Genomic DNA, 26,642 nt, shown 5'->3' on the forward strand with positions numbered 1-26,642 from the left:
CCTTTCCTGATCTCTGTCTGAATGCAATCATCCCAAAACCTCTCCCATGTGGGAAGGGTCTCACGTGCACAAACCCCATCAGCAAAGTTCAACCATGAACGGGGGAGGCCATTTACTGCAATCCGCACCAACTCAGTGGGTGGAATGGCCTCTCCAATCACTGCCAACTCATCTCTCACATTAGTAATCTTTGTCAGATATCCAGCTGCACTATCATTACCCATCTTAATGTTCTTCAGCTTCTCCTTCAGGACCATTTTCCGGTTCTCATTGGTACTCTGGTAGAGATTGGACAATGTTGTCCACATCTCATGGGCATTGCTCTTTCCTCTCACATGAGGAATGTAATGGTCTTTGATTCCGTCTAGAATCAGCCTCTTACCCTTCTTGTTCTTTTTATTATAAGCTGTCAACTGAGTAGCATCAGTAGGCACAACAACAGGGTTCTGTGTGGTATGCACCATGATATCCCAGACTTTTGCCTCCTCAAAGATACTCTGCATTCTCTCCTTCCAAATGTTGTAATTTATATGCCCATCCAGCCTATCCTCCACCCTCAATCCCAATGACATCTTGCTGTCCTAAAACTGAAAAATAGCACTGCTGTAGGAAAGATAAAACTGTTGTTTATTAAAAAAATCAGCTTGCTGGAATTTTCTGAGTGAAAAATCAACAGCTGTGATTTTTCCTTTTGCTGTCCCAAACTGTCCTTCAGCACTCAAGCTCTGATACCATGTAGAAATTTCTCATCTCCCACCCCGATTTTCAGTTTCACGTTATTTCTCCCATGTAGTTAAATGCCCTTTCCCATAACCATACATTTAACAAGCTGAAAAAAATAAATATTGCTGAAAACACAAATTCTGGAAATTTTACAGAATGCTGGAAATTGCAGAAATAAAAATCAGCAGTGATAAACAGCCATTAAAACACATTTAAACACTGAGATTTTTGGTCAACTTGAACCTGGAAAAACCCCCTACAACTCTTGGGGAAAACCAGTTCGAGAGCTCTTCTTTATTTCTGAAAATTGCCTTTTTATAGTGAGAAATTTTCAGCAAAAAATCAGCAAGCAAATTTACAACTTATCTCTTTTCCCGTGCCTCACAGCAATCTGGAAATTACAGCAAACAAGACAGCAATAAATGTTGTAAGGCCTCCTCGATTTTCGTGCCCACTTTCAGCATTAAATGCAGCTGTATGGACAGCATTAAATGCGTTGTACGGCCTACAATAAATGCATTGTACTGCCCTCATTTTGCGTGTAGAAAAACCAGCAAACTGCTCCTCGATTTTTGTGCAAACCACTCCTCGAAAATCGTGCCAAAATCTGCCTTTCACTGTGTGTTGAATCAGCTGTACAAATCTGCTCAACTGCTGCCTTGGAATGTGTGCCAAGCTGCTGTCTCCTTCTCCTCCCTGCTCAGAAATCTCTCTTGCTCTCTTGCTCTCTTTCTCCCAATCTGCTCATGAAAAAATGAATGACCTTTTCCTCCTTTTCCTCCTTTAATCTAACCTCAAGTGACTTTTGGGTGATCCAAGTGACTTTGGGTGATCCCTAAATCCAATGGCTGAAATAGATTGAGATCTAAGGCTAAGATTAAATGTTCATTTAAATCTCACTTTTTATTTTTTAATTCACCCCACTTTAATAAAGACCCACTTAGTCATTTATTTCCAAAGTCACTTTTCCTTTCTAATTTTTCATTGACTTTATAAAAGTCACTTTAAAATTAGACTTAGTAACTTTATCACTTAAAGTCACTTTTAAATTAGATTTAACTTTATAAAAAAATTACAAAGTCACTTTAGGAGAAAAATTAAATTCTTTTTGACACTTTTCCCTAGGCCAAAGATCAAAGCCTAAGGGAACCACCTGTCCTCTAGTACCAAATTTCAACAAAAGCCAACGGGTTTCTTACCAGTGAACATTTCTTCGTGAGCCTTGGAGTCCAATGCTTGATGAGGGCATCAGTTTTGAACATACACGGCGATATTTGCAACTTCAGCCCATAGGAACTTCGGAAGGCCTTGATCATGAAGCATGGCACAAACTGCTTCTACAATAGAGTGATTCTTCCTTTCAGCCACACCATTCTGCTCAGGAGTGTATGGCGTTGTAGTCTCCCTCTTAATGCTAGCTTCTCTGCAATAATCTTGGAATTCATTGGATTCGTACTCGGTCCCATTATCAGTCCTCAATATCTTGATTTTCTTCTCGCATTGGTTTTCGATCAAGGTTTTGAAGTGTCGAAACCAAGTGAACACTTCATGCTTCTTCTTCAAGAAGTAGATCCAGGTCTTACGAGAATAATCATCCGTAAAGGTGAGATAATCTAAGTATCTTCCCAAAGAGTTTACGGGCATCATACCAGATATGTTGGAGTGCATCAATTGCAATATATTTGTGGTCTTGCTTGTAAGTTTTCCTTCTACTTTGAACTCAGGAATACCTATCACCATCTATCTCACATCAGGTAAGGCCTTATAATGAAGATGGGAAAAGTTGCAAACCTTCAGTGCCATAGTTCAGAGTGTAGAGATGTGTCGCAAGACATGGCTCCCAATGGACTTCCTCCAACTTAATACAAAGTGTCAAACCTGAACCCAAGAGTAAAAGCATCTTTAAAACTTCTTTTCCAAACACGTACCTTTCCATCGATTAATGCCACCTTGAATCCTTTGTCCTCCATGGCTGAAATGGACACCAGTTTCTTATTGAGATCAGGTACATATAGTACTTCATGCAAATGAATAGTGTTACCTTAATTCAATTGAAGCGTAACATTCCCTACTCCCTTCACGGGATCGGTGGCATCGTCTCCAAGGATGGTCTCCAAGTTTGTCTCCTTTTCTATCATATTAGAGAGGGCTTCCTTGTATCCGGTGAAGTGCCTTGAGGCACCACTATCAATCAGCCAATTTCCCAAAGTGTCCAGAGGAGAGGCAGTGGAGAGGGCCAATATAAGATAGTACTCTTTTTGCTTATTGTTAACAACATTTGATTCTTCATACCTGGAGTTCCTTGATTTCTTGGAGGGTCGACCATTTCCTTGATGTCCCGCATTCCTTTTTCCTTTGCTATTGGACCTGCCATTCCTTTGATCGTTGTTGTTGAAGTTGCCCCTGGAATGATTGTGATCATCATCATGCGATGTGTCCCTTCTATTTGGACACTCCCTTGCATAGTGGCCAAACTTATTGCAAACAAAGCACCTGCCCTTCCTTCCTCCCTTAGATCCAGGCTTTCCATGGAAATGACCTTTAGACCCTGCATTATTTCTCCTTTTGGCATGAGCGGAGAATGCAATGGGGTTGCTTCTATTAGAAGGCATTTCTTGCTCCACCATTCTTGTTTCTTCTTGAATGCATCTCGACATCAATTCTTCAAACCCTAGAATTCGATCATTGTTGAGGATGATGGTTCTAAATACATACCACTCAGGTGGGAGTCCTCCAAGGGTGGTGAGAGTAAGTTCCCTGTCAAGAATGACTTCTCCAATCGAGAGTAGATCATTCTTGATCTCAGTAATCCTCAAGAAATAGGATTGAATATCCTCGTCCTTGCCCTTCTTAATATCCTTCAACTTATTCTTGAGAAATAGAATTTGATTAGCATTACTAACCTTGAACATGCCGACCAACCTGTCGTAGATCTCCTTGGAGGTCTTCAATTCAGAGATGTAGGCCACCAAATGCTTGTCAATGGAATCCCTGATAATCTTCTTTGCTTTGACTTCAACCCTATTGTACTTGGTCTTTGCAGCAACCAGTGCATTTGAAGGACGTTCAAGGATTTTACCCTGCACGCAATCCATCACTTCTTTTTCTTCCAAGGTCAAATCAAGAGACATCTTCCATCCATGATAATCAAATTTATCATGGAGCTTGTCTTCAGCTAGGAAGTAGGATGAGGAACCCATTGAAACTTTTGTCCTAGTCCAACTGTCTTTGGTGATTGCTCTTTCACTCTTGCTTGGGCTTTGTCTTCACCTCAGCTCTGATACCATGTTAATTTTAGGCAACAATGGTATGTTCTATGCTTTAGAGCAATTTTACTTCAATTTCTTTATTAGCCCAGTATCAATATTCAGATTAGCAATCACATCAACATGATAGTAAAACGAAAATAAAACATAAACATAAACAATAGAAGACAAGCCAAGACAAGAGGACACAAGATGTGGCACTAGCCAAGGACAAACCCCAATGTGGGGAAACCCTTGATCAAATCTTCTTTTAGTCTTCAATAGTTCGGCAGAGAGAGTAAAATTTACAAATCTGATAATTTATAACAGCAGCAAAATAGCCCTACCTAGAAAAGTCAACGATGGTCAACAAGGCAGATTTGACCCTCCGCAAATCGGCCAACTTCAGCGTCCAAACAGCTAGATAAAACAGCGCTCAAAATAGTGAAATTCAGCCAAGTCAAAGTCTGGTCAAACAGCCCACCTGCGGTTAGCCCTAGCTGCAGTCAACATTGGTCAACACTTGGTCAAATTGTCCAGAAATTCGGTCTCCTGAAATTTCAGCCTCTTGAAATTTTGCTCTCATGAAATTTCGACCTCCTGAAATTCCGCTCTCCTGAAATTTCGGCTGTGTGGAGAGACAGAGAGACCCAAAAATCCGCACATAATCAGTGAGGAGAGAGAGAGAGAGAAGCGTGAAGATGAGTGTGCCCAAATGAGGCTAAGTCACCTTCTATTTATATACAATGTTGAGGGTGAATAGACATCATTGTTGCGCTTCTGAGCCTACATAAGTTTGTTGGTTGGCCTTGACAATTTGACCATAATCAAAATAAATTCATAACTTCATTTGTACATGTTAGAATCGGATAATCTTTAAATCAATCCTACACCTCTCAAAGAGAGGAATCCAAAAAATATATCAGCTGTCATAAATAAGATGACCCATATGGAGTTTGGCCCTAGTTGCCAATTTTAACACTTAAGCTTTATACTATTTGGATTTTGGACAATGTGAGCAAATTGGCACAACATTATGTTTTAATGCTTATTATTTGGATGTGCTTGGTTTTTTTTGTTGGTTTGAACCTTGAATGTCATTGTTTACATAATACTTCATATCATGGCAATCTCCAATTGAGCTGCCCCGTGGGTTGGATGCACTTGGTTACTAAACCTAAAAAGCAAGTTGTATTTTGAGAGAGGCAATATTATACTTCAAGATGGGCAAAAAATTGTTTTAGACACCAAGTATGACTAGATTGTAGTGGTTGCATCTCTAACCCTTTTCTTTTATAAAATGACTTGTACATTTGTACTCTGTTTATCTTAATACTCATAGGAAACATTTTTTGCCTCCCACAGAAATATTTTAAAATAAATAAATAATTAATTAGTAAAGATGGTGAATCTAAGAGTGTAAAACTTCATCATCCAACAAAGTGTCATTTGAGCAATCAGCTGATACATTTCACAATCATATATGTTTTCTCCCATCTAAGAACAAATATAATTAGAATATTATACAACTTGAACAACACTTAGAATGAAGCATTATGCTTTACGTGCTTGCCCATGGCCATTTCCTTCCAATGGTAGTAAGAGGGTCTAAAGTTCAAACCAACTTCACAATATAAACTAATACCACAGCCCTTCAAGACGATGGAGACCGCCATTTATATCTTAAGATGTTCTTTCTAGATTCTCTCCCTATTAAACATCAACATATTTAACGAAATGTTATGGTCGTATCATAAAATTTGTTAATATTCATATGACAAACTTTGTTGCAAATATCAGTATCAACAAGATATTGACAGGGTCGTAAAATCAAGAGATTGAAAAAATCAGCAAAATATCTGCAGGGATTCAAAAATATAAAATAAGAAATAAAATTCATTTGTTTTACTTTTTTTGCATACATCAGTGATATTTCAAAATACTGTAATATTTTGAAAATATTGCCATGTCACAATCTATCATTTGGGCCAAATTATCAAAAATATTGCAATATTTCCAATAACTGAGAGATATTCGCAACACCACATATGCTAAAATGTCCGTCAGAAACAAACTAGTTTATTTTCTACTTGGTTAATTTCAGCTTGATCTCAAGCCTTCTCATTCATACAAGAGTTTGTTTTCTAGTTGGTTAATTTCCGCTTGATCGCAAGCCTGCTCATTCATACAAGAGTTTATGTTCTAGTGAGTTAACTTCTGCTTGATCACAAGCCTGCTCATTTATGCAAGAGTCACATTAAAATAGGTTACCTTGAATTTGTCACAACTTTGAAGCAAGACAGGAAAGATAAAGGTTGGCCAAAACGTGAAAGTGAAAGCACAATAATTAAAACATAAGTATATAAACAAGTGAATAAATGACCTACCCCAACATTGTTGTATTCCCATATTTTGTTTACTCCATAGTCAACCATCTGCAAGCCAAAATATAACAAGCACCTTAGTCCACAAGAAATTATACGGCTCGTAAGTGCCATCTCATGTTCAACTCCTAACAACTGCAAAGATTGAAAAAAATGATGACTACTTGAGCGTCAAAACTTAGGACAGCACTGTTCACCAGATATGATTATTTAAATATGCATTGTTCAACAACTGACCACTGCAAAGACATGAAAGCTTGATGCCTACTAATTCTCTTTTCACAAACCTTGAGACAGTAATGATGACCAGATATGATTATCTACATATGCATTATGGAATGGGAAAGTATAATGCTTAGGTCATCAAGCTTCTTTAACATCTGACACATCTTCCCATATTTGTGGTCATGCAAAAGATCTAGAATGTGTATAACAGTTGAAAAATAATTTATCATAGAGGCTGATTCAAATCCAAATGCTCTCAAGGTAGTTTCAGGTTGGTTCCATTGATACCAATATTGCAAACATCGGCATTAGGATAAAATCGGTTAGAGTCTGGAAAAACAAAAAATCAGGAAAATCAGGAAAATATCAGTAAAAATCAGCAGACATCAGCAAAATTAAGATACCATCAAAATATTGGTAAATATCAACAAACATCGGCTAGGCCAAAAAATCGTGATCTCAAGATAAAATCGGGATGTTATCGAGATGTTTGCACCACTGATTGATACTAAAGATATGTAGCCAATATATCTGTAGTGATTTAGCTTGCCATTACAGATCATAACTGGAATTGTTATAGATATACTCCCTTGGTAAAATGTGCAAATACCTTAATGTCCGTACTAGTTGGCATTTAACTTAGCCTCTTTCAGCAAAAGGCTAAATCCTTGATACTTTTTGTAGAGGAGTGTAATGAACCAAGTGGTTCATATAACAAGTACCCAAAATAAATAGGACAACAATGAAAAATCTATATAGCATAAATACCTTAATGTCCGTACTAGTTGGCATTTAACTTAGCCTCTTTCAGCAAAAGGCTAAATCCTTGATACTTTTTGTAGAGGAGTGTAATGAACCAAGTGGTTCATATAACAAGTACCCAAAATAAATAGGACAACAATGAAAAATCTATATAGCATAAATATAACGTATTGAATATATAATATGAGAGATGATTAGCCCAATCGCCTAGCTCCAGTGGTTCAGTGATTTGAGCTTCATGTAGTTCTGGAACACGTGAGGAACTGGACAATTATTATTTTGTTGTGTGCTCGCTTGCATCCCTTTCCCATTCATGTTTGACTCCCGTAGTAGAGGGTTTGGTTTCATCGGCTCAATAGGCTCTAGGTGCAGACACTATACCAATTACTTGTGGTTATGAAACAGCAATTGCTAGTAGATAAGAAAATCATTTATTATACAAGATAATTGTTGTTGTTCTATGTAGTTCTCTGGTTTGATGTCTTGTGTTTCCTTCATGCAGTGGTTTTTTAGTGTTTGGCAGTGGAATGATATTTACTATTAATGGATTTTTTATTTTTTCTTTCACAGCAGTACTTAGCCATAAGCCAACATTTCCGTACTGAAGAAAGAATCAGGCCACAAGCTAGAATTTGTCGACCACAGGTCAGCGGAGTGATCCCACAAACATCAAACCAAATTGGGCTCTAGTATTAATGTAATTAACCAAAGTGATTCATATAGCAAATAACCAAAATGAATAGGACAACACAGAGAAAAAAATATAGGATTAATATAATGTACTGAATATATAATAGCATGTGACATTGTGTATAAGTACACATTGAATGATCACACACTTGAATAGACATGCCTTTTAGACATGTGACCTTTGATTATTTTTTATTATTATTTTATATATGTTATTATTATTTTGTTATATTTTATATATGTTACCTCTTCAAAACGCTGCTGTCACTGTACCACTGGTTAGGGCACACCACGCTGCCCTCCACCCAACACACAGCAATGCAAGCCTTCTAAGGCTGCGGTTCACTAAGGGAAGATGCCTCCACTCCTACGCTGCCCCTGTCTGCCTTGTTTAACCCCAAACTCAGCCCTAGAGATGGCCCAGCTGCTGGCTATGGCCTGCGGCCTAGCACAGCAGCTGCTGTAGGCTTACAGCCTCCTCCAAAACACCACCAAACAGCCTCTACGCAGCTCTGTTTTGCTCCACAGCCCTGCGGCCTTCACTGCCCAGCATCCACGGTTAAGAACAACCCTTAAACATGCCTTCAAACAGCCCTTTACACACTTCGCTGTCACCTACAGCAAACTGCCTTCACATAGAAGTACCCCCGCTGTCCCTTGGCCTCTTTCACACTGTCTTTACCCTCCTCTTGCTGTGGCTAAACAGAGATATTCCTCCACGAAATTTCAGAGCTCTTCTTAGAGATATATTGCCACAAATGGATGCTTAAAATGACTCAATACGCTTCATATTTATACACATATGAAGGCTCAACGTCACATTTGAAGTGACACTTATCAAGTCAGCCTACTTGACAATTAATTAATTATGTCAACTTCAAAAATTCATCTCTCTCTAACGACAACTCGGATTCGGACGATTTTCGATGTGTTGGAATCGTCTTTCCGAGCACTATCATCCTCATCCATCACATGCCGTGAATCCATCATGGTTTTGCCCCAAAACACAATGGGTGCCAAAACCCCATACTTGGGTTCCAAGCCCACAAGCTGCCCTTGTGGCGCTTTGTCCTCCAAACCCTGAACCCTAGGGCTTGGAGTACCTCCCAAGCTACACAATTCAACATGTTCCACTTGTGAGGTGGGAAAGGATAGCAGTTGAACAGGAAGCAGGGGCATGGCGTCTGGAAAAGCCCACTTTTTTGGCAAAAGCTTTGGCGGCTAAGAGTGTTTCGAGATTACTAAGTTGTAAATGATTATAGCGTCAGATAATACAACAGAAATACAACAGGCCAGCTTCAATGGAGGATTGCATTTGAAACCCAAAAGAATCTCATATGAATGGATCAGTAATTTGGAAAGCAACAGATTTAGCTAGTCCAGAAGGAGGTAGTAAGTGGTCAAACAGAGTGGGTGAAGATCCTTGGGCAGGATGGGGGGAGGAGTATAGATTATCAATCCCTCTGGCTGATCAGTTGAGAGGTACAGACATATTCTATCACAGGTGCAGTTCCAATTCAAACATCATAGGGATCCAGGAATGGAAGTCAACTAATATGATAGGATTGGTTGAAGATGAGGCTACCGCTTGGGGAGAATATATGAGAAGACTGAAAATTAAGCATGTGAGATTAAAGGACTGTCCTGATGAAGTGATGGTCAAAAAACCCTGGTGGTGGAATCTACACACCCAACGAGGGATACAAGTCAATGTGCATTTATCCTGGGGTGAACAGGCAGGTCAGGTGATAGAAATGCTTGTGGAAACAGAAGTCCCCTCAAGGGATGAATCTTTATGTGGCTAGTTCTCGATTATAAGATTTTCACCTAGGATAACCCCCACGCATATGCGCACTATGCAGGATTGGTCAAGAAACTGTCAATTATTTATTTCTCTTCTGTGATTATATTGGCCAGGTATGTAGAGATTTGGAAATTTTATCTAGTAAGAGATTAGTTTAGAGAGGCATTTCAGTTGAAGGTGCATTAAATGTGTTGTTGAAAAATTAGTCTCTAAAGGAGGTAAAAGCTCTGCCAGTCACTGTGAAATTTCTTTGAATTGCAGTGGCTGGAATTTAATCTTCTAACTGGTTAGCAGTTTATTATTTTCTGATTAATACCGAATAAATCACATTGTAATTCTTCACAAATAAATTCTACAGAAGCTAAATAAAATACTGGAACTGAGAAAATAGATGCACACACATAATAAAATTGACACAATAATTTTTTGACAATAGTCCCCGGAAAAACCCCGAAGGGAAAACCGGTGCAGCTGATGAGAGTTTATTTTTATCATTGTGCAGCAGTAAAATTTAAGTACAATAATCTGGATGCCTACTCACAATCCTCGAGCAAAAATCTCACAAGAAATAATTTGGAGAAAAGTTTTCCCTCTGCAAATAAAAACGACCTCCCTCCTGGCCTGTGCAGTTTGTACAGCCTCTGGAACTACTCCAAAACTGGCCATCTAGCCCTCTCCTTGTAACGAATAAAATATATATAAATAATGTGAAATAATATAAATGATAATTATCATAAATAATTATTAGTTAATTAGTAATTAGGTTGAAGAGGCATGTCTAAATGAGACATGACTCTTCATGAAGAGAGTTCTCATTTGTAAATCATTCATTCTTATTCATTTTTATTTAATATAATATTTATATCCTAAATGGATATCTTGACATTCCAAGTCTTTTGGAGTAATTAATCTGTAGAAGGAACTTTGTTCGCTTCATTTGGTATCGGAGCCACGTTGGCTATCAACCTATCATCAACCTTGTTGCTGTCATAATTGAAGCGTTTAGCCACACATTTGGAGATTCTCCATTTTTTAGGTCTTTGGCTATTTGCTACTATTTAAAAAAATAAATAAATAAATAAAGAATAAAGAAGAAGGGTATATAAAAAAAAAAAAGAGGAAAGGATATTTTGAACAAACAAAAAAAAGTGAAAATATATATATATATATAAAGGTTTTACATTGTTGATAAAAAATGCATAATAAAGATAAGCGGGAATCTTTTCAAGTATATTTAAGACTTTTTACGTGGAGAAGCCCGTGGTTTTAGAAACCAATGGTAATTGCACGTGGTTTTAGAAACCAGTGGTAAGTTTTACATTTTACGTGGAGACATTAACTGAGGTTTTAAAAACAACCCATGGTAATCGCTTCATTTGGTATCAGAGCCACGTTGGCTATCAACCTATCATCAACCTTGTTGCTGTCATAATTGAAGCGTTTAGCCACACATTTGGAGATTCTCCATTTTTTAGGTCTTTGGCTATTTGCTACTATTTAAAAAAATAAATAAATAAATAAATAAAGAATAAAGAAGAAGGGTATATAAAAAAAAAAGAGGAAAGGATATTTTGAACAAACAAAAAAAAGTGAAAATATATATATATATATAAAGGTTTTACATTGTTGATAAAAAATGCATAATAAAGATAAGCGGGAATCTTTTCAAGTATATTTAAGACTTTTTACGTGGAGAAGCTCTAAAACCAATGGTAATTGCACGTGGTTTTAGAAACCAGTGGTAAGTTTTACATTTTACGTGGAGACATTAACTGAGGTTTTAAAAACAACCCATGGTAATTGCCCATGGTATTTTAGAAACCCATGGTAATTGCCCGTAGTTTTAGAAACCAGTGGTAAGTTTTACATTTTACGTGGAGAACATTAACCGAGGTTTTAGAAACAACCCATGGTAATTGCCCATGGTATTTTGAAAGTAAAAGATATTTTGATAACATTGGAGAAAAAAGATGTGATCTAAATAATTTTAATTGTGACGGTACCAAGAGTCACGTCTCATCCAAATTTTTTGAGAAAAGGAAATATTATTATAATTATAAAAAGGGATACTATATAAGCCTTATATAGTTACATCTAAAAGAAAAAGCGGGTCTCAAAAAAGTATATATAAATTTTATATAATTATAATTTTATAATATATATAAATTAAAATTATATAATATATATAATTTATAATTATATATATTAAAAAAAATTATTATTATATAAATTTTTTATAAAAAGAGTAAAAAAAGAAGAAGAGAGAAAAAAAGATGTGATCTAAATAATTTTAATTGTGACGGTACCAAGAGTCACGTCTCATCCAAATTTTTTGAGAAAAGGAAATATTATTATAATTATAAAAAGGGATACTATATAAGCCTTATATAGTTACATCTAAAAGAAAAAGCGGGTCTCAAAAAAGTATATATAAATTTTATATAATTATAATTTTATAATATATATAAATTAAAATTATATAATATATATAATTTATAATTATATATATTAAAAAAAATTATTATTATATAAATTTTTTATAAAAAGAGTAAAAAAAGAAGAAGAGAGATTATATAATAAAAAAGATAAGAAATAAAAAAGAGGAGAGAGGAGAGAATATATCATAAAAAAATAGAAATAAATAAATTGTTGAAAAAAAAGAAGAAGATAAAAGAACAAAAACAATTCCAAAGAGATGTAAAACAAGAAATCACAATATGTTGGATTTGTGGATATGCATTACAAAGAAATGATGGAAAAGGACGAAGAAATTTCTCGTCTCAAGAACCACGTCGAAAAATTACTGGTACAAGTGAAGAAGACTAAATTCTCAAAGAAAGAACTCAAGCAGCATTTATCAGAACAAGAAGAGGAAAATTTACATTTAAAGAACCTTAATAAAAATTTATTAGAACAAATCAGAGATCTAAAAGATGAAAAACTTAAAATTCAAGACACTGAAAATAAGGTTGATGAATCAAAAACCAAAGAACTTTTACGTCTGAGAAATCATAATCAAAGTCTGCTCAATCAAACTAAGAAACTTAAGGAGGATAAGAAAACATTAAAAGACAAGTTGGAACAAGTCACTCAAGAAGAAGTATCGAAATCTCCAGTCGCAACAGTTCAAGTTGAAAATAAGGGAACGAATACCGATCCAGTGAATATGACAACTCAAGAAGACAAGTCAGCTGAAGAAAGGACACATGTAGATGTTGTAGTTCAGACAATGAACATCTCCAGTGAATGTTTCATAACCAACACAACAACATCTTCGCAAAAAGAAAGTATAAAAATGGCCACATGCCTAGTAAGGAGAAATCAAACCAAAAATGTTCCATATTGGCATCCGAATCATGAGAACAGACGAATCAACCATGCTACATCAACCATGCTACATATCGGGACTATTCAGACTAGAAACAACAAATTGATGTTTCAGAGAATAATGACGTAAAATCAATCTAGTTTTATGCTAACAAGTCGTTACAAAATTCCAGTGATCAAAATACCATACAGAAGATTAATCTCAGACGGTCTGATCCCTTCTCAGTGCGACAATTTTGTTTGTCACTAAGAAGATCATATCAACTTGTATTGAGGATGACTATTCCAAGAGAGAAAAATGTTCGAAGCTGAAAAAGAGATCAAGCCTTTTTTTCATTGACAAGCTTTGAGGACAAAGCTCTTTGAGGAAGGAGGCAATGTAACGAATAAAATATATATAAATAATGTAAAATAATATAAATGATAATAATCATAAATAATTATTAGTTAATTAGTAATTAGGTTGAAGAGGCATGTCTAAATGAGACATGACTCTTCATGAAGAGACACTTGCTTGGTATATAAGCAAGTCTCTTGTTCTCATTTGTAAATCATTCATTCTTATTCATTTTTATTTAATATAATATCTATATCCTAAATGGATATCTTGACATTCCAAGTCTTTTGGAGTAATTAATCTATAGAAGGAACTTTGTTCGCTTCACTCCTGCCACTAAAAAAAATCCCTCTATCTTCCAGAATGTCTTTCCAGCGTCTGGCAACTGAACCATACCCTTCCTGGCAATTCGCTCTATTGATCTAGCTAACTCGCACCACCTGAATGGATTTCTCTGCAGGATATTTCGGCCTCCTCTCTATTGGTTCACCAGCACTAGAAAATCACATGTTCCTCCCTCTTTATCTTACTCTCCTTTTGGCTCGAACTCTTCTTACTTGCTCGATCTCTACAACTGGATAGCTTTATCTACCAAGGAACTCGCTCTCCTCGTCTTTCACAACTATATCCATCTCCATCCCTTCGATTTGCTCTTGTAGTCTCTCGTTGGAGCACCAACAGCCATGATTAAATCATTACCAACAGCTAAGATCATCTTAGACTATCCATGTGAGTCTCTAGAGCTTTCTCGATCGTTTTCAATTAATTGCTGTTATTTAATCAATTTTCCTAAGTTAGACTTGGGCATTTTTTAATTATTGATTAATTAACTTAATTGAGTGGTCTCTAAGTGTTTTCTCCTGAAACCTTTTCTAGGTTTTGGAGATCTTGTGTTCCTTAGCCTCTCTGACACAAATCGAGACTGGAACTCCTGTTCGATCACACTACTACTATACCCATCAACTGATGTGTAACTTGTAGCCTATAGCTGGACCACCTCACGTTGCTTATGTCTGACAATTGTGACACAACTAGCTCTCACTGTCCATCAACATTGTGCATACTTTGATTCACCACCTAACCCTGTAGTTGAACCACCCTGCATTTGCGCTGCTACTGACACTGCTTTGTGCCACCCTACACTACTGCCAACACTGCCTGTGTTGCATCTGATCACATTTTGTTGCTACTACAACTATTGCAACTGAGAACTGATCTACAGATCCAATGTGTCCCTCTACTGGCTCTGCAATTGTCTCGTGAGTCTCTGACTACAACTAGTCTCTGCAATGCCTGCTAAGTAATCATTTGCGCTTATCTATCTTTGTGCCCCTCTAGTAACTGATTGCAACTAATCTATGCACTCTCTCAAGAGTTGACTACGCCTACTAACATTGATCCTCCTGCTACTGAAAAGTGTTCTCTATTATATGTTGAAATTTGGTACCGGAGGACAGGTGGTTCCCTAAGGCTTTGATCTTTGGCCTAGGGAAAAGTGTCCAAAAGAATTTAATTTTTCTCCTAAAGTGACTTTATAATTTTTATAAAGTCAAATCTAATTTAAAAGTGACTTTAAGTGATAAAGTTACTAAAGTCTAATTTTAAAGTGACTTTAATAAAGTCAATGTAAAATTAGAAATGAAAAGTGACTTTGGAAATAAATGACTAAGTGGGTCTTTTTAAAGTGGGGTGAATTAAAAAATAGAAAGTGAGATTTAAATGAGCATTTAATCTCAGCGCTAGATCTCAATCTATTTCAGCGATTGGATTTAGGGATCACCCAAAAGTCACTTAGGGTTAGATTAAAGGAGGAAAAGGTCATTCATTCTTTCATGAGCAGATTGAGAGAATGAGAGCAAGAGAGCAAGGGAGATTTCTGGACAGGGAGAAGAAGGAGGCAGCAGCTTAGCACACATTCCAAGGCAGCATTCCAACGAGTCCATACAGCGGAGTTAGCACACAGTGAAAGGCAAATTTTTGGGCACGCTTTTCTAGGAGGCCATACAGCATTTATTGTTGTTCTGTTTTGTTGTAGCAAGTTTTTCCAGTTGGCTGTGAGGCACGAAGAACGAGATAAGTTGTAAAATTACTTGCTGATTTTTTTGCTGAAATATTTCTCTTACTGTAAAAGCATTTCCAGAAATAAGAAAGAGCTCTCGAACTGGTTTTCCCCAAGAGTTGTAGGGGGTTTTTCCAGGGTCACCTTGACCAAAAATCATTGTGTTTAAATGTGTTAAATGGCTATTTGTACCTGTTGATTTTTATTTCTACATTTTCCAGCATTCTGTAAAATTTCCAGAATTTGTGTTTTCAGCAAAATTTATTTTTCAGTTGTTGAATGTATGGATATGGGAAAGGGCATTTAACTATTATGGAAGAAATAAGGGGAAACTAAAAACCGGGGTGGGAAATAAGAAATTTTTACATGGTATCAAAGCTTGAGGGCTGAAGTGTAGTTTGGAACAGCAAGGAGGAAAATTACAGCCTGCTGATTTTTCACTCAGAAAATTCTAGCAAGCTGATTTTTCACAAACAGCAGTTTTATCTTTACTACAGCAATGCAATTTTTCAGTTTTAGGACAGCAGGATGTCATTGGGATTGAGGGTGGAGGATAGGTTGGATGGGCATACAAATTACAGCGTTTGGAAGGAGAGAATGCAGAGTATCTTGGAGGAGGAAGAAGTCTGGGACATCATGGTGCATACCGCACAGAACCCTGTTGTTGTACGCACTGATGCTACTCAGTTGGCTGATTATAATAAAAAGAACAACAAGGGTAAGAGACTGATTATAGACGGAGTCAAAGACCATTGCATTCCTCATGTAAGAGGAAAGAGCAATGCCCATGAGATGTGGACAGCATTGTCCAATCTCTACCAGAGTACCAATGAGAACCGGAAAATGGTCCTGAAGGAGAATTTGAAGACCATTAAGATGGGTAATGATAGTGCAGCTGGATATCTCACAAAGATTACTAATGTGAGAGATGAGTTGGCTGCAGCTGGATATCTCACAAAGATTACTAATGTGAGAGATGAGTTGGCAGCAGTTGGAGAGGTCATTCCACCCACTGAGTTGGTGCGGATTGCAGTCAATGGCCTCCCCCGTTCATGGATGAACTTTGCTAATGGGGTTTGTGCACGTGAGACCCTTCCCACATGGGAGAGGTTTTGGGATGATTGCATTCAGACAGAGATCAGGAAAGGTCAGCTTGGGACAGCCAATCCAGTTGAGCAGGATGAGGATGTAGCATTGTTGGTAGAAGGCAAGAAAGGCAAAGGAAAGAAGCAGGCTTCCACAAGCAATGGTGGGGAAAAAGGCAAAGGTAAAGGTAAACAGGTTAACACACAAAAGGACTATTCCAAGGTGAAGTGTTGGAATTGTCAAAAAATGGGACACTATGCAGTTGTGTGTCCAGAGAAGAAGAAGAAGAAGGGGAAGGACCAGAGCTTGGCAGCTTCAGCAGAGGTTGGGGACTTTGCAGGTCGTTTCAACCGGGAGTTTGCGTTCATTGCGTATGAGTCCTCTAGTGCAGGATCACCTGCCACACAGGTTCAGAGGGAGCATGCTTTTCCCTCGATTAGCGGAGCATCTTCAGGTATCTGGTATGTGGACAGTGGGGCTTCACGTCACATGACAGGAGTCCGTGAGTACTTCTCCAAGCTTTCAGAGAGTGGCACTGATATAGAGGTAGTACTCGGTGATGACAGAGTTGTTAGAGCAGTGGGTGTGGAGACACTGACATTTCAGAGGGAGTCCAAACCTCCCTTGAAGGTGTCAGATGTTCTTTATGTGCGAGGGATGAGGAAGAACCTCATATCCGTCTCAGCTTTGGAGGACAGAGGATATGAGGTACTATTCAGGGGAGGACAGGTGTTGATGTATCCCAGGGGCACTCTAGCTGATTCAGCTAGAGTGATAGGTGTACGCCATGCAAAGGTGTACAAGTTTGCATTCCAGCCCCTTTTGGCATTGAGCAGTAGTACCGACAGCAGAGCTAGCAGTTCTGAGCTGTGTGAGATTTGGCACCACAGGATGGGGCATATGTATCATGGAGCCTTGAGGACCTTGCGGGAGATCACTACAGGTGTGCCAGATTTCAGCACTGATCACTTTGATACTTGCAGAGGATGTGCGATGGGCAAGTTTGCCAAATCCCCATTTCCCAGCAGAGCGACTGGGATACTTGATTTGATTCATTCCGATGTGAACAGTCGGATGTCTCATGTTTCCTTGAGTAGATATGAATACTATGTTTTATTCATTGATGATCACTCCAGGAGGACCTGGATTTATTTCTCGAAGACCAAGAGTGAGGTCTTCAAGCGATTTCAGGAGTTTAGAGCTCTTGTGGAGACACAGACAGGTCGGAAGATCAAGTCCCTCAGGTCGGACAATGGGGGAGAGTACACACTTGGAGAGTTTGTTGACTATTGTGCGAAGGCAGACATTAGGAGGGAGTTCACTATTCCTTACAACCCCCAGCAAAACGGGTTTGCGGAGAGGAAGAACAGATCCATCGTAGGGGCTGCCAAAGCCATGTTACATGATCAAGGGTTGCCATTGTTCTTGTGGGCAGAGGCCTGCAACACCGCTGTTTATTTGCAGAACAGGAGTCCGCATCGTGCCTTGGGGCACATGACTCTGGAAGAGGCTTTTCTGGGAAGAAGCCTGATATTGGTCATCTTTGTATCTTTGGGTGCATTACATACTCCTACATACCCAAGGAGAAGAGGACCAACTAGAGCCCACCGCAGAGAAGGGTATCTTTGTGGGCTATAGTGAGACCTCAAAGGCCTTTCGGATTTACATTCCTGCACAGAGGAAAGTTGTTGTCAAGCGGGATGTGAAGTTCGAGGAGGACAGGGCCTTTAGGAGGTCACGGGAGTTAGAGTATCTGGATCAGCGAGACCCTCAGCAGCAGTTGAGTCAGTCGCAAGGATCCAGTGGGCAGGGATCAGGAGGATCCGGAGGTACATCTATGAGGATGTCAGGTCCGTCAGTGAGCAGTGGCTCGCCGAGCCAGAGGGGTGGTGCTCCGGGCAGCATGCAGAGCAGTTCACAAAGTAGTTCACTAGGGAGTCCACTGATGGACAGTTCACACAGTACCTCAGCTTCTACAGGTTCAGGTGCAAGCAGGAGGACAGCAGACAGGCAGTCAGGAGTTCAGGCTACTGATGGTGATGAGAAGGAGTTTCATTCTCATGTGGGAGAAGTATGCTCAGGGAAGAGGAAGCCCAAGTGGCTTCAGGACGCCTTGAGAGATGCCACATCTGTTGCTGAGCCTAAGAGGTCGATCATAGAGAGTAGACCACCTGAGAGGTTTTGTAGCTATATGGCAATGGCTACCAGCATCCTTGACTCTAAGCCTTCTAGCTATGAGGAGGCAGCTAGCCAGCAAGTCTGGAGAGAGGCATGCAGGAGGAGTATTCTTCTATCATGAAGAATGATGTTTGGGAGGTGGTGCCGAGGCCTGAGGGCAAATCCGTGGTTACTTCCAGATGGCTTTACAAGGTAAAGCATGCTGCAGACGGCAGCATTGAGAAATTCAAAGCGAGGTTTGTGGCTAGAGGGTTCTCCCAGGTAGAGGGAGTTGATTATGAAGAGACCTTCGCTCCCGTGGCTCGATATACTTCGATCCGCTCCATTATATCAATAGCAGCAGAGATGGGTTGGAAGATCCACCAGATGGATGTGAAGACTGCATTTCTCAATGGCTTCATACAGGAGGAGGTGTACATTGAGCAGCCACAGGGCTTTGAGGTGCATGGGAAGGAGTCCCATGTGTGCAGACTGAAGAAGGCCCTTTATGGCCTGAAGCAAGCTCCCAGAGCTTGGTACTCCATAATAGATACATACTTGCAGGGGATGGGTTTCACAAAGAGTGAGGCAAATCCGAACCTTTACTATATTGTGATAGGTGAGGAGCCTCTCATTCTGGTGTTGTATGTGGATGACTTGGTCATTACAGGTGCAGAGAGACTCATAGAGCACTGCAAGAGAGATCTTGCGGCAGAGTTTGAGATGAAGGACATCGGCTTAATGCATTACTTTTTGGGTTTGTAGGTGTGGCAGGAGGAGGGGCATTTCTTCCTGGGGCAGGGGAAGTATATTGTGGACATCCTTGGCAGATTCCACATGGACGATTGTAAACCCATGTCGACACCGATGATCACCAACTAGAAGAAGCTTCATGCTTTGGATTCCGAGTTGGTGGATCCCACATTATACAGGCAACTGATTGGTTCCTTGATGTATTTGGTCAACACTAGACCAGATATTTGTTTTGAAGTCAACACGATGAGTCAGTTTATGTGTGAGCCTAGGAAGTTTCCATGGGTGGCTGCAAAACACATTTTGTGGTACTTGCAGGGGACAGTGGATTATGGTCTAGACTACAGGCAGGGGGATGGAGTGAGATTGGCAGGTTATACTGATTCTGATTGGGCAGGTTGTGCTTCTGATAGGAAGAGCACTTCAAGGTGCTGTTTTGGGTTGGGTTCGGCAGTAGTGTCATGGTTCAGCTGGAAGCAGCAGTCAGTAGCATTGAGTTCAGCAGAAGCAGAGTATATGGCAGCCAGTCTAGCTAGTTGTGAGGCCATCTGGCTTCGCAAGATGTTGTTTGGCTTATTTGGTCAGCCGTTGAGACCTTCAATGATTTACTGTGATAATCAGAGTTGCATTAAACTCACGGAGAATCCAGTATTCCATGACAGATCAAAGCATATTGGGATCAAATATCATTTCATCCGAGACTATGTTCAGAAGGGAGCTGTAAAGCTTGAGTATCTTCCCACTGATGAGCAGGTTGCAGATATTCTTACCAAAGCCTTACCACGGGACAAGCATGTCTACTTCAGACACAGGATGGGTGTGGTGAGGAACACCTTCCTCGGTAAGAGGAAGTGTTGAAATTTGGTACCGAAGTACAGATGGTTCCCTAAGGCTTTGATCTTTGGCCTAGGGAAAAGTGTCCAAAAGAATTTAATTTTTCTCCTAAAGTGACTTTATAATTTTTATAAAGTCAAATCTAATTTAAAAGTGACTTTAAGTGATAAAGTTACTAAAGTCTAATTTTAAAGTGACTTTAATAAAGTCAATGTAAAATTAGAAAGGAAAAGTGACTTTGGAAATAAATGACTAAGTGGGTCTTTATTAAAGTGGGGTGAATTAAAAAATAGAAAGTGAGATTTAAATGAGCATTTAATCTCAGCCCTAGATCTCAATCTATTTCAGCGATTGGATTTAGAGATCACCCAAAAGTCACTTAAGGTTAGATTAAAGGAAGAAAATGAGGAAAAAGTCATTCATTCTTTCATGAGCATATTGGGGGAAGGAGAGCAAGAGAGCAAGGGAGATTTCTGGACAGGGAGGAGAAGGAGGTAGCAGCTTGGAACACATTCCAAGGCAGCATTCCAGCAAGTCCATACAGCTGAGTTAGCACACAGTGAAAGGCAGACTTTTGGGCACGCTTTTCTAGGAGGCTGTACAGCATTTATTGCTGTTTTGTTTTGCTGTAGCAAGTTTTTCCAGTTGGCTGTGAGGCACAAAGAACGAGATAAGTTGTAAAATTGTTTGCTGATTTTTTTGCTGAAATATTTCTCTTACTGTAAAAGCATTTTCCAGAAATAAGAAAGAGCTCTCGAACTGGTTTTCCCCAAGAGTTGTAGGGGGTTTTTCCAGGGTCACCTTGACCAAAAATCACTGTGTTTAAATGTGTTAAATGGCTGTCTGTACCTGCTGATTTTTATTTCTGCATTTTCCAGCATTCTGTAAAATTTCCAAAATTTGTGTTTTCAGCAAAATTTATTTTTCAGTTGTTGAATGTATGGATATGGAAAAGGGCATTTAACTATTATGGGAGAAATAAGGGGAAACTGAAAACCGGGGTGGGAAATAAGAAATTTTTACATTATACCCATTTGTTCTCTGAAATACACAATCTTAGCTCTCCCTAGAGCTTTCGTGAGTATATTTGCAACTTCTTGTTCTGTGGGAACATGTTGTAGCTAGACTGCTCCACGCTGCACACAATCTTTGATGAAGTGGTATCAAATGTCTATGTGTTTCAACCTATCAAGAAATAATAGATTTTCAGAGAGTTTGATGCAACTTTGATTCTCACAATAGATACTAGTCGCTTCCAACCTCTGACTAAACAAGCCAGCTTTCGAAGTCGTATAGCTTCACATGTGGCCATGTTGGCTGCCATGTACTCTGCTTCTGCAGAACTCAGTGCCACGGACTTCTACTTCTTGCTACACCAATATACAACCCCTAATCCAATGTTGAAACAATACCTAGATGTGCTCTTCTGATCCATTGAATTGCCTACCCAATCTACATTCGTGAACCCACATAGTCTGACACCATCACCTCGAGTATACCTCAATCCATACTCGACTGTGCCACGCAAATACCTTAGTATATGCCTCGTTGTTGTCTAATGCGCTCTCTTAGGTTCCACCAAAAACTGACTAAGAGTGTTGACCGCGAAGTAGATATTTGGCCTAGTATTGAACAGATACATGAGGGAGCTGATAAGTTGTCTATACAAGGTTGGGTCAACGTCCTCGTCCTCTGATGCATCTGTCTTCCTCAAATTCGTAATCATAGGTATAGACATAGGCCTACAGTCCTGCATCCTTAACCTCTTCGGAATCTCTGCAATATATCTCCCTTGACCAAGGAAGATCTCCCCATCCTTCTACCATACTTCCAAGCCTAGGAAATAATGCATCAGCACCAAATCCTTCATGTCAAACTTTGCTACTAGGTTGCTCTTGCAATCCTCTATGAGCCCTGATGACCCTATTAAGAAGAGGTCATCCACATACAACACTAGGATGAGTGGCTTACCCTCTACCATCAAATAGTAGAGATTGGGAATCTGTGTCACTCTTGACAAATCCCATTTGCTGCAAGCTAAGTCACCTGACACAGGGACAAGGGACACGCAAGACACGAAAATTCAAGTGTTCGACACGAGCACGTTGACCCCCCGGAACAAGACACATTATATATTATTATTATATATATATATATATATATACTAAATAGATATTCCCTACACAAATTCTCGTTCATGATACAAATTCAGACATAATCTAGATTCTACATTGTAAATTTAAAATTTGTAAGTTTTACAAAGTAGCATTATGCATACAAATACAATTGTGACATATTCATCAATGATCAATAGGAGAAAGACAAGAAACTGCAGTTTTCTCATTAAGTCATCAAAATAAAAATTCCCATATGTGCTTCAATTCCTCTCACAGCAAGAGGATGAAGTCACCTGAGGGAGGAGCCTCATGGCTCACTGTTGTAGAGGAGGGTTTATTGCCCCATGAGTTGCCCACCAAGAATAGGGCTTTTTAGCCCCACTGTCTCTAATCACATCATAGCCTGCAAGTTGCCTAGTGCCAATGGAAAACTCTACAAAGGCATCCTCCACCTCATCGATGGATGCTCTATCCTGAAAATTTTGCCTTAATGCATCCTTCCTCCCCTGTGAAATTTCAGCATCCATGTGAGGAGGGAATCTGTAGGAAGGCCCACCATTCAGCCACTCATGGCTATAGTATTTTGGGTTCAATGAGTGAGCCAAACAATGCAAAGGTGTAAAATTCTTGTCCCATTTGCTCACAAGAATATCCTATATGGTGGTGAAGAAGGCCTTTAACGATGTCTCACTCTCGAGGCACTCAGTCTGTAAAAAAATGGTACTCACAGACTCAATCATGGAATCCCATCCCTCATAAACCTCACCTAGGATAGGTTGGTCTGTATCTGCAAATCGTAGCAAAGTAATGATAGGGTCCATGATCTTAATAGTGAGATCTACCCTCTCCCACCAAGCATCATCTAACATTGTGTCCTTCACTCTTTTTAAGGCTACTTGATCTGTCTTTCTCCAAAAATACCAAAACTCTTAAATAACCATGGCCCCAAGAGCGGTCTTGACCTCCCTTAACCTCTTCAACATGATGAATGAAGAGGCAAACCATGTATCTGCAATCTTCAACAATGATAGATGGGTGTACTCCAGGACACACTCCTAGACACACTGGACACGAGAATCGGACACGTGTCCTAGAGAATCGGACACGTGTCCTAGAGAATCGGACACGTGTCCTAGAGAATCATGTCTGATTCATGGGATTCAAGACACAGGGGGAGGAGGAATCCAATTTCATAGGCTGCAAGTAGTTGTCGATCTGACCATACCATGCCTTGGTAGCCTGCTTGATCTCATATAGAGCTTTCTTCAGTTTGCAGACATGTGCACCCCTCTCATGTGTCTCGAAGCCTTCTTGTTGTTCTATATATACTTCCTCCTCTATCACCCTGTTCAAGAATGCAGTCTTGACATCCATTTGGTGAATTTTCCATCCCATCTAAGTTGCTAGATGTTGAATTTCCACGATCTTGGGTCTAGGATAGAATCTTAAAATCTCTGACGCTAACAAACCAAGAATATCAGCAATACTACTTTGCACATCGGAAATTAGACATGCACAAAATATAGACAACTTTTTACATTTTTCAATGCATCTTCGTTATATTAAACAACATATAATACAACAGTCTAGGGCTCCCGTACCAGGGATAATGGCCCTCATACATCCACTAGTACAAGATACAAAATTAGGGCTTGGTGTCAGTCCATTGGCAACCAATCTACCCTCAGCAAGATACTCTTGACCATTTGGTTGATGTAGTCAACTCTCTCAGCTCCTCTCGGTTGTACCTTGTACCTGCTCGGTCCTTCGGCTCCTGATCTGCAGCTCCTGCCTCTATCAATGCTCCAAGTCCATCTGGCCATTGAACCTCGATTGTCAATCTGCTCTCTAGTTGTGCCTTAGTCCATCAACGCCACAACACATCGAGACTCCTATCGAGTTGTTCACAGCTCCACTTGTCAACAACTCTCAACTGCCCATTGTTGCTCCTCAACTACTCAAGGACTTCAACCCACTATGGTCTTCCTGCGCTGCTCCGATAAAGACCAACATAGGGCACGGAAGGTTGCCACCTATCAATGCAATATGTCCATCTCCCACAATGAACACGGGCTAGGAGGACTGCCCATCATCTGTTGCAAAATGTCCTTCTCCACACACGTCTCGAGCTCCACAATTGCTCCTCTGGTTCGTCAACCCTTGATGACAACCACTGCCATTCTAGCAACTACCTTTGTCCATCAAGGTGTTGCACACCGGGCTCCAACTTGGACATTATCACGTTGTCCTCCAGCAGACCATAAATGCCCAATCCACGTTCACACTTGGTCCACTCTCACGCTGCCCTCCAATAGTCCACGAGTGGCCAATACACGTTGTAGTATTTGCTCCTAGTTAGGGCATCCTCACACCTAGGAGACCCTTTGATTGACTGCCCACAGACTTATTTGCCCTTTGCTCTGCAATAGAGGAGTTATTGCACAAATCTAGGCTTCAACGCTTCACTGCAAGTTCTGCACAAAAAGTCCTCCAAATGGCACCCACAGGCTGCAAGGTAAACTGATCCAAATCTGAACCAAAACTAGGATCCAACACCTACAAACATTCACCAAAAACACATGCCTTTCTGACTAATTTGCTATAGCTCCACTGCTGCAATCTATGCTTGGTTAGGGCACATGACTCAGCCCTCTAATTCTCCGCAAAATTGCACTAAAGAAGTGTGGTTGCCCTTTCATGAGGGGATATGGCCCTCCGCAATGATGTTGGGTTGTTCCAGTCCTCACAAGCCCTTCGGCCTCCCTCCAGACTGTTGCGGCTTGCTACAGCAAGCCAACTCCAAGCTGCAACATGCTCCATAAGGGTCAGCCCACACTCCTTTCACCACAAAATAGTCTCCAATGACCTCGGCATTCAAGAATAGCAGCTCGGCCCTCTTTCCATGAGTTAAAAATTCCTCCAGCAACCCTGAAACAACCTTGTACCCTCATTGGTTTGCTCTCTTCTTGCTACGGTCTCTAATAGATGTGTTTTGCCTCTCAACGAACCCTTATGTTTGTGTTGTGTTGCTCTTGTTGGATGAGTAAAATGTCCTCACATCACCTCATTTATAAACTAATATGAGGGCTTCCAAAACGTCACAATAGGGCTTGAACAGCTATCACTTGGCTTATTAACTCCAATCTAACCTAGACACACATGTGCAAAACCCAATTATAACCTTCAAAAATTCATATCTCCATTTCTACAACTCAGAATCGGATGATTCTCATTGTGTTAGATTTGTCTCCCCGAGAGCTATCATCCTCATCCATCACATGTAGAAATGTGCTCATGGTTTTGGCCCAAATATCAATGGGTGAAAAACCCCAAGCTTAGGTTTCAGGCCCACAAACCTACTTGTGGCGCTTTGCCCTCCAAACCCCGAACACTAAGGCTTGTAGTACCTCCCAAGTTACCAAAATCAACACTCCCTCTTAGCGAGGGAGGCACTTCCAAGACTAGGAAGTAATCATCATCATCTGCGACCACACTAGCCCATCTGGCATCCATCGCTACAGCGTACCCTGTAGAATGAACCCGACAATCTCGATAGTGCCTCTACCTCATCATATCTGAACCTGAAGATCCCAAACCTCCATAGGGTTGCTCCCTCTCAACCTACACGATCTCCACTAGCTCAATCCTACAAGCACTCATCCTCCTAAATCAAATACTACTCGTGCAAATCCCACCAATCTCAGATATGCAACATCACAATCCGATGAAAACTCTAGCCTGCCAATATCCAGTCCAACACATGAAGCCATCTCGACCAATCTAATCTTGTCCAAGCCAAGGAAACCCTCGAGTTGTCCCAACCATCCATGACAAATCAACAGAAGTCCATGATCAGCAACCTGCCCTACAACAAACTATTGTTCACTAGGCTCACCACCAATCCACCAGAACTCCCAACCAATCTTGTTGCCAAGCCAGTCAAGACAACATCTCCATGTCTTCAACTGAAACCCCTGCTACATGATCTAAACACCCACAACTCTCTCTAAGTTGCTTCGATGTGTACACTCTGATTCACTGTCCCTCAAAGTAGCTCAGATATGCTCTGATACCATGTTGAATTTCCACGATCTTGGGTCTAGGTTAGAATCTTAAAATCTCTGATGCTACCGAACCAA

The 26,642-nt window shown here is 39.9% G+C and overlaps 1 protein-coding gene across 2 annotated transcripts in view; it reads right to left on the reverse strand.

Moving 5' to 3' along the window:
• The window catches only part of LOC149147339 (cytochrome b-c1 complex subunit 9, mitochondrial-like), an 85,527-nt gene that overhangs the window by 39,228 nt on the left and 19,657 nt on the right, over positions 1 to 26,642 (reverse strand). For both annotated transcript variants that reach the window (XM_089439701.1, XM_089439700.1), the window contains exon 2: positions 6,356 to 6,403. In XM_089439701.1, coding sequence (XP_089295827.1) covers positions 6,356 to 6,403 — 48 coding nt within the window. The remainder of the gene's footprint in view (positions 1 to 6,355; positions 6,404 to 26,642) is intronic.

Source organism: Pinus tabuliformis, chromosome 9 (assembly GCF_031772625.1).
Source record: "Pinus tabuliformis cultivar Carrire ecotype Pingquan chromosome 9, CPIR1, whole genome shotgun sequence".
Taxonomy (NCBI): domain Eukaryota; kingdom Viridiplantae; phylum Streptophyta; class Pinopsida; order Pinales; family Pinaceae; genus Pinus; species Pinus tabuliformis.